The sequence below is a fragment of the Actinia tenebrosa genome, unplaced genomic scaffold (assembly GCF_029948245.1).
Source record: "Actinia tenebrosa isolate PJP-AT-01 unplaced genomic scaffold, QUT_ActTen_1.0 PGA_scaffold9__36_contigs__length_13948895, whole genome shotgun sequence".
Lineage (NCBI taxonomy): Eukaryota > Metazoa > Cnidaria > Anthozoa > Actiniaria > Actiniidae > Actinia > Actinia tenebrosa.
The window spans coordinates 2,398,308-2,410,362 of NW_028292586.1; the positions used below are offsets into that span (position 1 = coordinate 2,398,308).

The 12,055-nt window shown below is 36.8% G+C and overlaps 1 protein-coding gene across 1 annotated transcript in view; it reads right to left on the bottom strand.

Annotated features, from left to right (window-relative positions):
• Positions 1-11,743, bottom strand: part of LOC116300325 (uncharacterized) — a 23,165-nt gene extending 11,422 nt beyond the window's left edge. The window contains exons 1-19 of the mRNA XM_089025273.1: positions 11,596-11,743; positions 11,282-11,411; positions 10,050-10,121; positions 9,213-9,361; positions 8,544-8,589; positions 8,003-8,152; positions 7,167-7,237; positions 6,795-6,855; positions 6,609-6,709; positions 6,328-6,425; positions 6,070-6,127; positions 5,730-5,856; positions 5,222-5,479; positions 4,107-4,415; positions 2,911-3,863; positions 2,235-2,393; positions 894-964; positions 292-340; positions 38-117 (exon numbers count right to left, since the gene is read on the bottom strand). Of these exons, the coding sequence (XP_088881399.1) occupies positions 38-117; positions 292-340; positions 894-964; positions 2,235-2,393; positions 2,911-3,863; positions 4,107-4,415; positions 5,222-5,479; positions 5,730-5,856; positions 6,070-6,127; positions 6,328-6,425; positions 6,609-6,709; positions 6,795-6,855; positions 7,167-7,237; positions 8,003-8,152; positions 8,544-8,589; positions 9,213-9,361; positions 10,050-10,121; positions 11,282-11,411; positions 11,596-11,640 (2,987 nt within the window). The 5' untranslated portion in view covers positions 11,641-11,743. The remainder of the gene's footprint in view (positions 1-37; positions 118-291; positions 341-893; positions 965-2,234; positions 2,394-2,910; positions 3,864-4,106; positions 4,416-5,221; positions 5,480-5,729; positions 5,857-6,069; positions 6,128-6,327; positions 6,426-6,608; positions 6,710-6,794; positions 6,856-7,166; positions 7,238-8,002; positions 8,153-8,543; positions 8,590-9,212; positions 9,362-10,049; positions 10,122-11,281; positions 11,412-11,595) is intronic.
• Positions 11,744-12,055: the final 312 nt, after the last annotated feature.

Here is a 12,055-nt window from a genome sequence, read left to right on the forward strand (position 1 = left end):
GAAAACATTACACGCAAGGTCTATTCCTTATACATACCCAAGTGTCTTATCAAGATGCATATAAAGCTCTCTTATTGTTTTCATCTTGTTGGCATTCATTGGATCTAGACCTCGAGACTGTGAAGAACAAGGAAATAGTTCAGGAGACAGTGATGGAGATTCCAAAGATTTGGAACATATGTGGTATACATGCCCAAACATGTCCAGATATGCTTGCATGGAAAGAGGACTTTGTAAATAATGGAAAGGAATGGAAAAGAATCGCAGGATTTAAGTCTATGTAATATTTACCTTTAGCAGGTGAAGATAGCGACGATCCTTTGCTCTGTGATGACGAACTCTAGAAATGTTCATCAAAATAAAGTATTGAATATTTGTAATGATGATTGCGTTGTGTTGATGATGATGATGATAATGATGGTGGTGATGATGATAATGATGGTGGTGATGATGAAGATGATGGTCATGATGATGTGGTGTTATGATGATGATGACAATGGTAATGATGATTGTGATGACAATATTGATGATGATAGAAAAGGTGATGGTGATAATGGTTGTGATGATAGTGATGATTATGATGGTGATGATGATGATGACAATGGTAATGACAATGGTAATGATGATTGTGATGACAATATTGATGATGATAAAGAAAGTGATGGTGATAATGATGAATGTGATGATGATGATGATGATGACAAGGATAGTGGTGATAATGCTAATGGTTGTGATGGTGATGATGATGATGGTAATGATGATGATAATGATGATGACTGTCATAATGGAGATGATAATGTTGATAGTAATAATGATGATGGTGATAATCATCATGAATGGATGACAATGCTGTTGTTAATCCTTAAACAACTAAAAATAAAACATTGCCATACCTTGCATCTTCAAGAACCTCAAACGAACTGAGCAGTTTCTTCTTAGCATCTTGGATCTCACTGTTATGATCCTAAAGGAAAGCAAAATAAATACTGAATACTGCTAGACAAAAGAATTGGGCTATCAAGGGAATTAAGGGTGGAGTCTCTCGTTCAATCCCTGCACTCAGCATCACTATTAAGTAGAAAAAATATATATATACAAAAAAATATGTAATATATACAGTATTCGTGTCCGTGTTGTATCCGATATACAAACTCTCTTGGCTATGCCTCGAGTTTGTATATCGGATACAACACTGACACAAATACTGTATATGACTTATCAAACGTCTAGGTTAGTTCCTTTGTGTTTCACTAAAATTTTCAAAATTAAAGTGAATTTGGCCAAGAAATCCAACTTAAAGTTTATGCAAATGAACAGGATTCTGTATCTGAAATACAAAACTCTTCACGGTCCTGATTTCTGTTGTGTTTTCCTTATGAAATATTAATGAGTTTGTTAAGTATATATACAATAAATTATAAAAATATACTTAGAAAAAATGTCATAAACAAAATTGAATTATATGTATTAGCTATTAGTATAAATTAGAGAATTGAGAAAAGAAAAAATAACCTATTTATAAGAAAGTGGAATAACATTAATTACTTATAATGTAATATATATACAAATTGATAAAAGTCGGTGTATGTCGTTGAAAGCAATTCACCTTTTTGGCGCTAGCCGTCACATGGTATAAATTGTGTTGGATTGTGTTATGGTCACCAAAAAGTTCGGACATTGTTCTTGGATTCCCATACAAATTCACTGAGTTTAAAGAGAAAATTTAGATTTCTTTAGTTAGCTCTCTTAACAGCAGTAAGAAAAGCTTCAATCAAGCTAGAAGTATGATATTTTACTTGTATTTAGAGAACTAAACAAACCAAGTAAATAGTTCATTTAAAGTCAGTACATTTGTACAGAAATCCGAGAACAATGTCCGAACTTCTTGGGGACCATAACACAATCCAACACAATTTATACCACGTGATGGCTAGTGCCGAAAAGGTGAATTCAGCATAAAGCAAAGTAGAGTTCTTAAGGTCCCTTCATTGTAGAGGATTCAGTAATTTTTGAAGTAAGAGGTTCTTTTGACTAAACAGGTGGCTTTTGTTCTGCACTAGATTAATATGAGTGATTTTCATTTGATCCTGAAATCGCCGGTGATGAGAGGTGAAGTAGTTGGCAATCAACGAATGGTAGCTGTCTAGTTCTATTGCAACCTCCACTTTGATTTGGTGGGGGGGTTGTTAAGCAGTGGGGAGGATAAAGCCTCTAACACTGAAAAAAGACCTTACCTTTGCAATCTTTTTCAGCTCATCACACGTTTTGGCTTCAAGCTCAGTTTCCTCTCTCAGTCTCTCCAGTTCCTCTTTTTGAACAAATTCAGAGCACATGTTTTTCATTTGGTGCGCATTTTCCCCCAGCTCTTCCAATTCTTCACTGATGAGTTGAATCTGAAACAGGAATAGATTCAGGTTCTTCATTAATGCCATCAACAACATTAAAATGATTAAGTATTCTGAGGTTTGTTTAAGGAGGCTCGAAATGGTTTTTCTTGAGTGCGCGTGCGCTCCAAGTCCAATGCTGTAAAATATGCAAAAGGAAAATTTTGTCCTCAGAAATTTTAATATTCAAATTGGAAAAAAAATCAACTCTTTTTTCAAATTTTGCATATGGCTTTGGTTTATGTTTTTGAAAACTTAAGGAAAAATTCGAAAAATTCTGTAAGAGGGAACTATTCCAAACAAATTTTATTGGGCTTATGTGAAGGCACAAAACTCTTTCCAGCCTCCTTAAATATGTTATTAAAAAATCTTTCCAGTAAACTTAAAGCTGGGAGCTTGGATATGTACAGGGTATGCTGGGTATGTACAGGGTATACTGGGTATGTACAGGCTATGCTTGACATGCTACAGGGTCTTCACTCCAAAGTCATTAAGTTTTATCAAGTAGTTCAAATCCATGGCTCACCTCTTCATCAATACATTTAATACATTTATTTAAATACATTTGTTTGGTCATTGGTTCAAGCTGTTGCTGCTCAAGTTGCTCCTGCTGCAGTTGGCGCTGCTGCTGCTGGGGTTTGTGTTGTTGCATTTGCTGTTGGTACTGTTCCTGCTCCTGTTGGCGCTGATGCTGTTGCTGCACAAGTTGGCGTTGTTGCAATTGTTGCTCTTGCTGCTGTTGATACAGTTGTTGCTGGTACTGTTTCTGCTCCTGTTGCTGCAGCCGCTGTTGGTATTGTTCCTGCTCCTGCTTGCGTAATCGCAGTTGCTGTTGCTGTTTCAATACTTGCTGCTCTTGTTGTTGTTGTTGTTGCTGAAGTGGTCGTTCTTGCTCTCTTTGTTGTTGTTGCTGCTGCTGCAGCAGTCGCTGTTGGTATTGTTCCTGCTCCTGTTTGCGTAATCGCAGTTGCAGTTGCAGTTGCTGTTTCAATATTTGCTGCTCTTGTTGTTGTTGCTGAAGTAGTTGTTCTTGCTCTCTTGGTTGTTGTTGCTGCTGCTGTAGTTGTATTTTTTCTTGTTTCTTTATTTGCTCTTGCTTTTCTCGGTCCACTTGCAGTGACCTGAAAGTTTGTCCACTGTCCTTCAAAGCATCTGTTTCCTTTGGGGCACTTATAGGTTGGGTTGTTAGCACGGGGTTAAATGGTGATCCACTGTTCTTCAAAGCATCTGTCTCCTTTGGGGCACTCATAGGTTGAGTTGTTGGCATAGGTTTAAAAAGTGATCCACTGTCCTTCAAAGAATCTGTCTCTTTTGGGGCACTTATAGGTTGGGTTGTTAGCATGGGTTTAAAAAGTGATCCAACAGTTGGTTTCTCCAAGCCTGGCAGAGATGATGGTTGCTGAGGTGAAAACAAATTCTGAAAATTTGTTTTTGAGGTTGGTAGCTGTAAGGTTGGCTTCTCTGGTGTAGCTGTTGAGGCTGTGATGTTTGAATAATAATAATTGTGAATTATATATCAAATTATTAGCATCATCATCAGTTTCATCATCGCCACCAACATCATCAACATTATAACTTTATCACCACTGACAGCTCCCAGCATCATCAAATGATCATATCATCACTATCATCAGCACCTACCACCATCATCTTCAAAAAGAAGAAAAAATGCAGAGGGACAAAAATACATTACAATAAAAAACTAATACAAAGAAAACTTACGAGGAACAGATGATGTAAACCCAATTGGAAACCCAGAGGTAGAAAACCCACTCCCTGGAGGCACCATGGAGTCACTCTTCTTCGCAAACAAATTTGTTGATGTGACTCCATCAGAAGCTACAGCTTTGGACTCTGTTGTAACAGGTTTTACAGGCGTGGTAGTAAAATCAAGGGTGCTGGGTGTGGTGAAATTGAACAGCTTACTGCTAGCAGCATTGGCAGCTGGCTGTGAGGAACTGGAGGATGTTAAAGAGAAAGGGCTGGAACTGGAACTTGTTGGGAGAGGTTTTGTTGCAGGTTGGGAAAGTGCTGTTGATGGTAGCAGAAATAATTGTTAGTATAATTGATGGCACAATAATTGGAGTTTATATGCACATCAAGCACGGGTGGCGTAGCGGTGTGAGCGCTCGCCTCTCATCAATGCGACCCGAGTTTGAGTCCCGCCAGGCTCGGTGTTGTATATGATTTGAGTTGTTTGTTGGTTCTCTCCTGTGCTTTGAGGGTTTTCTGGGTTCTCCGGTTTTCCTCCCTCCGCAAAAATCAACTCCTAAATTCCAATTCGATCACGGAATGAGGGCCACAGGTTTGTTAGCCACTGGCTATTAAGTGCTACCCTTGTGGGAAAAAAAGGTTTGTTTGCTACTGGCTATTAAGTACATGAAAAAAGGACGTTATTTATTCAAATTGGAAAAAAAAACGTTTTTGGATTGAAAAGGTCATTATTTTTAATTTTAAAAAATAAGGACCTTTTAAAGGAATAACAATGAAATAAAAATAAATTGAAAAAAAACGAGGAAAAGTAAATGGTAAAAAAGCAATTTATTAGCCTAAAGTTGGTCTTAGTCCTCTCCACAGGCTACTCCATATATTTTCTATTGGGATCCCTGTGTTAAATCTTATGTCAGAGAAGAACTATGAACAAGACTTTTTGTCCTCACCACAGGAAGCTCAAGGAGCAAAAAGAGCCAACGAGCTCTTGGTTTTGAAAAAAAGACCTTGGCCTAATGGTCTTGGTCTGTATATTCAAGAATTCTGGCACAGTTTCTCAGAATGTAGACTGACTTTAAAGTGGTTAAAATAAAATATATACAATATTATATTTCTAAGAGGCTTGCCTGTGTTTGGTAGAGTTGCTGCAGTTTTTGGAATTTGAAAGACTGCTTGTTGCTGACCCCTTGGCTGTTCTGGAGCTTTTCTTGAAACCGGTGCATCCCCCACTATCTTGGGTCTTGGTCCCGGGGGAGGTAGGGGCTCTGCTGGCCTTACAATATCATGTTTAGCCCTTGGATTCTTGTTGATCATGTAGAAAGGACACAAGACACCATCTGTCGACAAGAGGAGGAGGAGAGGGGCAGGAGGATAACTGTGCTCATCTGAAAGGAGAAAAAAAAGTCATGTGAGTAAACCATGCCCTGACTTTGATCAGCCCAGAGGTTGTTTCAGGGTTTGATCTGTGAGTTAGCCATGCCCTGACTTAGATCAGCTAAGAGGTTGTTTCAGGGTTCGATCTGTGAGTTAGCCATGCCCTGACTTAGATCAACCCAGAGGTTGTTTCAGGGTTAAATGTGTGAGTTAGCTATGCCCTGACTTGTGTTTAGATCAACCCCAGAAATGTATACTAACTTTCCACTATAGGAATAGTAGATGTAAGGTCAATAGCCATCCCCATGGGATATGTCTCTTCATTGTCACTGGTCAAAGGCATCTCTGCTCTTTTCTCATCTTCAAATGTCCATTTTTCCCACTTTTCCTTGAAACAAAAGACAAAAATATGGTATGTTAAACTATGATGATGATTTAGGTACTGTGGCTCTCTCCAGATCAAACTTATAGGAGAATCACAACACTGATAATCATAATGATGACGATTCTGATGACAGTGATTGATGATGATGATGATTGATGATGACAACAATGGAGATGGTGATAATGGTAATGACCGATGATGGTGACAAATTACTACCTCATTTCCAAAAACAGCAACTTCGAATGCATTACAAGAAACTGACAAGGTAACATTCCTAAAAAATAAAACAAAGGGTACAATATAACATATATAACATATATTCTTATGCATCACTAAAAATTTGATCTGGTGTGAAATCCCAGTTTGGTGACATCTGTTGTATTAGCGTAGTCAATCCCCACCAATATACTGGTATATGCTTGTCAGACATCAACTTGACACCGTATAGCTACATATAACTTTTAATCATCTTACCATTCTAACAAATGAGTAGTGTAAAACCCTTTTTCTCTGTCTTCATTCATCCCAAAATAAACGTCATCAAAGTTGATGGTTTGTTTTGGAGATGTTTTCTGGAATGAAATAATGAGGTCACTTGTTGAGATCTGTAACAGTATCTACTGTGTACATATCTACTCTGATTTGGCACATGATTACTGTATTAATAACACATATCGATAACACCTTATTACCTTGCTTTGAGTCAATTAGTCAGTGCTAAATGATGTGGTTACTATGGCAACCCTCTTACTTACCAAAGCATTACAAACGAGAACACACTGTGGAATATCTCCTTCCTCTTCTGTGGTATAGACATTAAGAAATACAGCGGCGCTGATCCAACAGATGCTGGTTACTATGGCAACAAACATATTTATTAATAAACATATTTTTGCAACATTTTGCTCTAGCAACACCTGAGTTTAAAAACCTTTTTTTACCTTGTCGGGGACTGTCTTTAAATATTTCTGGACTAGGTGTCTCCTTCTTGACTTCTAGAGCCTAAAAATTTCCCAGAACTATTAACTATTATCCAATGATTATTATTCCTCAATTAATTCAAACATTATGCTTGATTGGGTTTCCTGTGGATTTCTTACCACAGGTAGCCCAACAGCTTTTTTGTATGATTCTTCAGAATATAACCAACTGGGTACCAAATACAGCAATCAAACAACTACTGGATACCAAACACAGTTATCAAGATTGGTGGTCTAATTTTTCCAATGATTGGGTTGCCTCAATGATTTGGCTCCAGACCACAGGTATCCCAGCAAGTCAAGTGTGATCAAGATTGTAATGTCACTACTCACCGGGGAGTACTGAGTCAAATGGCCATCCTTATGGCCTACAACTATTTGCTTGCCTTTTGGACTCCAACAAACTACAAGATAAACATAACGTCAACATTTATCATGAAGCTATTTTCATGCCATTCAAGGGTTTTCTCTGGTTACCCTGGATATATAAGTCTGATTTATCAAGAGCCAGAATCAATAAAAAAAAACCCTCAAAAGCAAGCTGCTGAGAAAACCTGTGGCTTGGGTGATCACTTAAAATGGCAGTTCCATCTCTCCACACTTCATCATAATTAACCAATATCGGAGGGACATAAAAGAACCACTGAGGGCGTAAAAAAACGCTGGCAGTGACCACCCTCAGTGCCTACATGCCGTACTAACCACCTTTCATGTTCGTAAGTTGATTAAAAGAAATCTGGAATTTATAACTCAATGTAAAGTGCCTTTGATTATCCATATAGAAAGGGTGCTATATATATATATCACAAATCATAATCATCATTATCATTAGTTGTACTTTTAATAAGAATGCTTTTTTATTCTGCTGAGCATACTGTAGCAAAGAAAAGTGAAAATAGAGCTGATGCAATTAAACCGTGAAATAAAATCAAACTAAATACTAACTAATAGTATCTATTTAGTGACTAATAGTTGCACTCAACCAGAATATTATCAAACAAAAGACACAAATGGTCTCTTGTGTATTTGTCTTTGTATGATGAATGTTCTGGTTGAGTGATAGCAGCTATTAGTCACTAAATAGATACTATTAGTTAGTATTTAGTTTGATTTTATTTCACGGTTTAATTGCATTCGCTCTATTATACTATGATATTTTTGATACTTACTTGCAGTGGCTCTTGTAGATACAGGCAGAGCTCCAGCCTTGGTTATCTTAGCATTACTCATATCCCACATGGTAACGGAACCATTACTAAGACATGCTGCAAATATGTTAGGAATGACAGGATTCCATAGCAGGTTGACAAGCGAACTCCCTAAAAATATAATCATTCATAGAACACTTCAAGAAATATGACACACGATTGGCTGGCTACTGCGTTTAGGGCAGGTACATTTTGTTCAATATTTTTGGGGCGAGGGTGAGGGTCATTAGTAAAGTTTAACAAATAGACATCAGTTTTTATGTGTCTGTCCTCTTATTGACGATAAATTGCGTTATCACATTGTCAAAGTAGTGTAGATCTGCGAGGCGTAGCCGTCAAAAACGACCAATGAAAGAGCTCGCGCTCGAGCCTATTCCAACGAAAGAGCTTGAGCTCATTGACATCAGCTTTATCTCTCTGTCGTCTTATTGATGATAAAATATAACCAATCAGTGCGCGAGAAATTTGTAAGTTATTGTAAAAAAGATATTTTCAAACTCACCATCACTGGAAAGAGCAACTTCTCCTAGCATTTCTTTAGAGCCAGTCTAAAAGAAAGGTGATAAAATAACTGTTATAAATCTTACTTCCTGATAAGTTGATGGCACATGCTTTATAACTGCACAACCATGTGAACTTTCTTCATCATAAATCAAAGTTGTCAAGTTGTTGACTGAATTTACAATTTTTAAATAGCTGTTTCGGTCTAAACAAAGACCTTCATCAATGTAAATGAAAATATTTGCAAGTGCAAGTTTTAAGGATCTTGGGCTATCATAATTTGATTTACAGTGGTTTTCAATATTCTAAGAACTCAGGGTTTCAAACTCAGTAGTTACAAGCTGCATGCTGAAATTTGGTTTGTCATTGCTGTTAATCAAAAATTATAAGTCGGTACCTTTTATATTTATGACTGGTGGCAGTTAAAACCATTTTCACAACATACTATTGAAATGACTGAGTTTGCAGAATATCGAAAACTTTAGTAATTCAAAAATAGAAATTAAAACTTGCTTGCTGTGCTTTGTGCAGTTATAAAGCAATTATTGCAGATTTGGCAGGACACACAAGAAGTGTTAATAATTATTATGCATTTCACTACGTGTTGTGCTTTTCCTAACACTTCTCTCATGTTCTGCCATATGCAGGTTTCCATGGCAGAATAACTTACTTGCGAACATATGGTTGGAATGTCATACACCCTAAACATAACATTATTGCCTTTTTCATAGCAGACAGAAAGAGTGATGTTATCACATGATAAGCCGACATGTCGCACAGCTTCACCAATTTCAATGTATATTGATGGATATTCTGAAACTAAAGAGAGACCGATTCAGTTATTGAAATCCAAACAGGGCTTAAAATAACAGACTGATATCAGAACTGGGACTTGTCTAGTCAAATCTTTGCTTAGCTGGTCATTGTGACCAGTAACATTTAGCCAGAAATGAGGTATGACTAAGAAAAAAATAGTTTGGCCTGTGATTATGACCAGCAACTGATCGGCCGTTATTTTAAACCCTGCCATAAGACAGTGTTTTTGAAAGAAAATTGGTGAATAGGCCCTTTGCAGTTAACGGTCACGTACTGTACGGTGTCTGTACTGGAGAGCAAGATTTTTTATTTTATTTTAAATTGGTGATTCTTTTTAGCTACTTGTAAAGAACTGAATGAAACGATTTGTAATCAGTGTGTTATGAAATGCAATTCCATTACGATCTCTCGAAACAGGTTGTAGAAAGTTTGTTTGCTCACCAGTATATTTCACCCATGGGAATCAAGATGTTCATTCATTTGCTCTCAGTGAATTAACCAGCACGTCCTTGCTCTGCAAAGGGCCTATTGTATTATACTCTAGCCCTTCTGTTAATAATATTATTATGTCGGCTATTCTCAATAAAATTAATTATTATTCATTTATTACTATTATTAATCAACTTTTATTATTATTATTATTTTATTTTTAAATTATTACCTTTTATGCTGTTTATTACGGCCTACTTACCTACTGCATTGATATTTCTTTCATCCTGTTGGTTTAACTTCCCAATTATATCTGTCTTGATGATTTTAACACCTATAAATAAAAACAATGCCTATTATGTCAAGAGTTATAGGACGTACATAAAAAAAGGTAATATTGTTGGTGATTAATAATTGTATCATGGAAGGCATGGGTGGCGTAGCAGTGAGACCGCTCACTTTTCACCAATGCAACCCGAGTTGGAGTGCAGATGAGATCAGTGTTGTATGTGAGTTGAGTTGTTTGTTGGTTCTGTCTTGTGCTTCAAGGGTTTTTCAGGTTCTCCGGTTTTCCTCACTCCACAAAAATCAACTTCTAAATTCCAATTAGAATCCAGTGGAGGAAGAGCCACTCTGTGGAATCCACTGTTAATCCCATTATTATTATTATTATTATTATTATGATGATGATGATGTTTATTGTGGCGATAATGGTAAGTGATAATGGTGGAAATAATCATGATAATGGAGAGTCATGATGACAGTGATAATGGCAATGATTGTGATGGTGATGATGTTGGTGATCAATGATGAAAATGGTCATCAAATATGGCTATAATGACTTTGGGTGATGATAATAGTGATAAAGATGATGATGCATTGTGATGAAGATGCTGTTAATGATAATGATGCATATGATGGCGATGATGTATTGTGATGAAGGTGCTGTTAATGATAATGATGCATATGATGGTGATGATGTATTGTGATGAAGGTGCTGTTAATGATAATGATGCATATGATGGTGATGATGTATTGTGATGAAGGTGCTGTTAATGATAATGATGTATATGATGGTGATGATGTATTGTGATGAAGGTGCTGTCGACGATAATGATGCATATGATGGTGATGATGTATTGTGATGAAGATGCTGTTGATGATAATGATGCATGGTGACAAAGTTGTTGAGGGATGTTGATGGTGGTGATGATGGTGATGATGCAATGTGATGATAATGCTGTTAATGATAATGATGCATATGATGGTGATGATGTATTGTGATGAAGATGCTGTTGATGATAATGATGCATGGTGGCGATGTTGTTGAGTGATGTTGATGGTGGTGATAATGTTGTTAAGGATGAGAGGTGATAATGTTGTGATAATAATGGTAATGAGTAATGATGGTAATTGGTGATGGTAGTGACTCAAGATAATAATAAAGGTGAGGGTAATAATGTTAATGATAATTTTTACTAAGGATATACGTACCAGTAGGACACCCAACAAAGCACAACCCATGCTTATTAGACACCGCAAGTAGGCTGGTCCTAGCAAGTGGAAGGCCACCCTCGGGCGAATCAAATATTTGAAGTTTTTTCAGCTGTTTGAAGTAAAAATCCTAATAAAACAACATAAAGCTAGTGAAAAAGTGTAAAATATATCAAAATGTAAAGCAATTGTTACAAATTCAGTATAAAAATCGAGAAGAAATGACGTTTGACAAGAATTGTTAAGTTCTAAAAACTTGTTTAAAAAGTTGAAAATCTCGTGAATTACATATTTTATGATTCCTAGTTACTAACCTCGACTTTTCTTTCAGGGAATGAGTCGCTGTCTAAATCTCCCATGGTCAAAAATGAAGTAAACGATGTTCAAAGTCAAGTCAACGACTCGCATATTTTTTCACTTCCTCCGCCATGTTTTCGCGCTCGGTCACTCACAAAGCATTATGGGAAGGTTTTAACGAGAGGAGACTGGAAGCGAACAAAAATATCCCACTGGGGGACCAAGGGGGTAAAGTTTTGGATTTACTAAATAATTTTAACTTCTCTATTTCATTAAATAAAACCAAAAAACCCGCCAAAATATTAAAAAGGTTACACTTATTTATAGCCCACTTATATGTAACCCACCTCCAAAAATTGGAAAAATTAAAATGAATGATACGTTTAGTAGGAATTTAAAATCTCCACCACAGGCAGCCCAAAACAAACTCATCCGTTCGAATATCCACCACAGGCAGCCCAATGCAAACCAATTTTT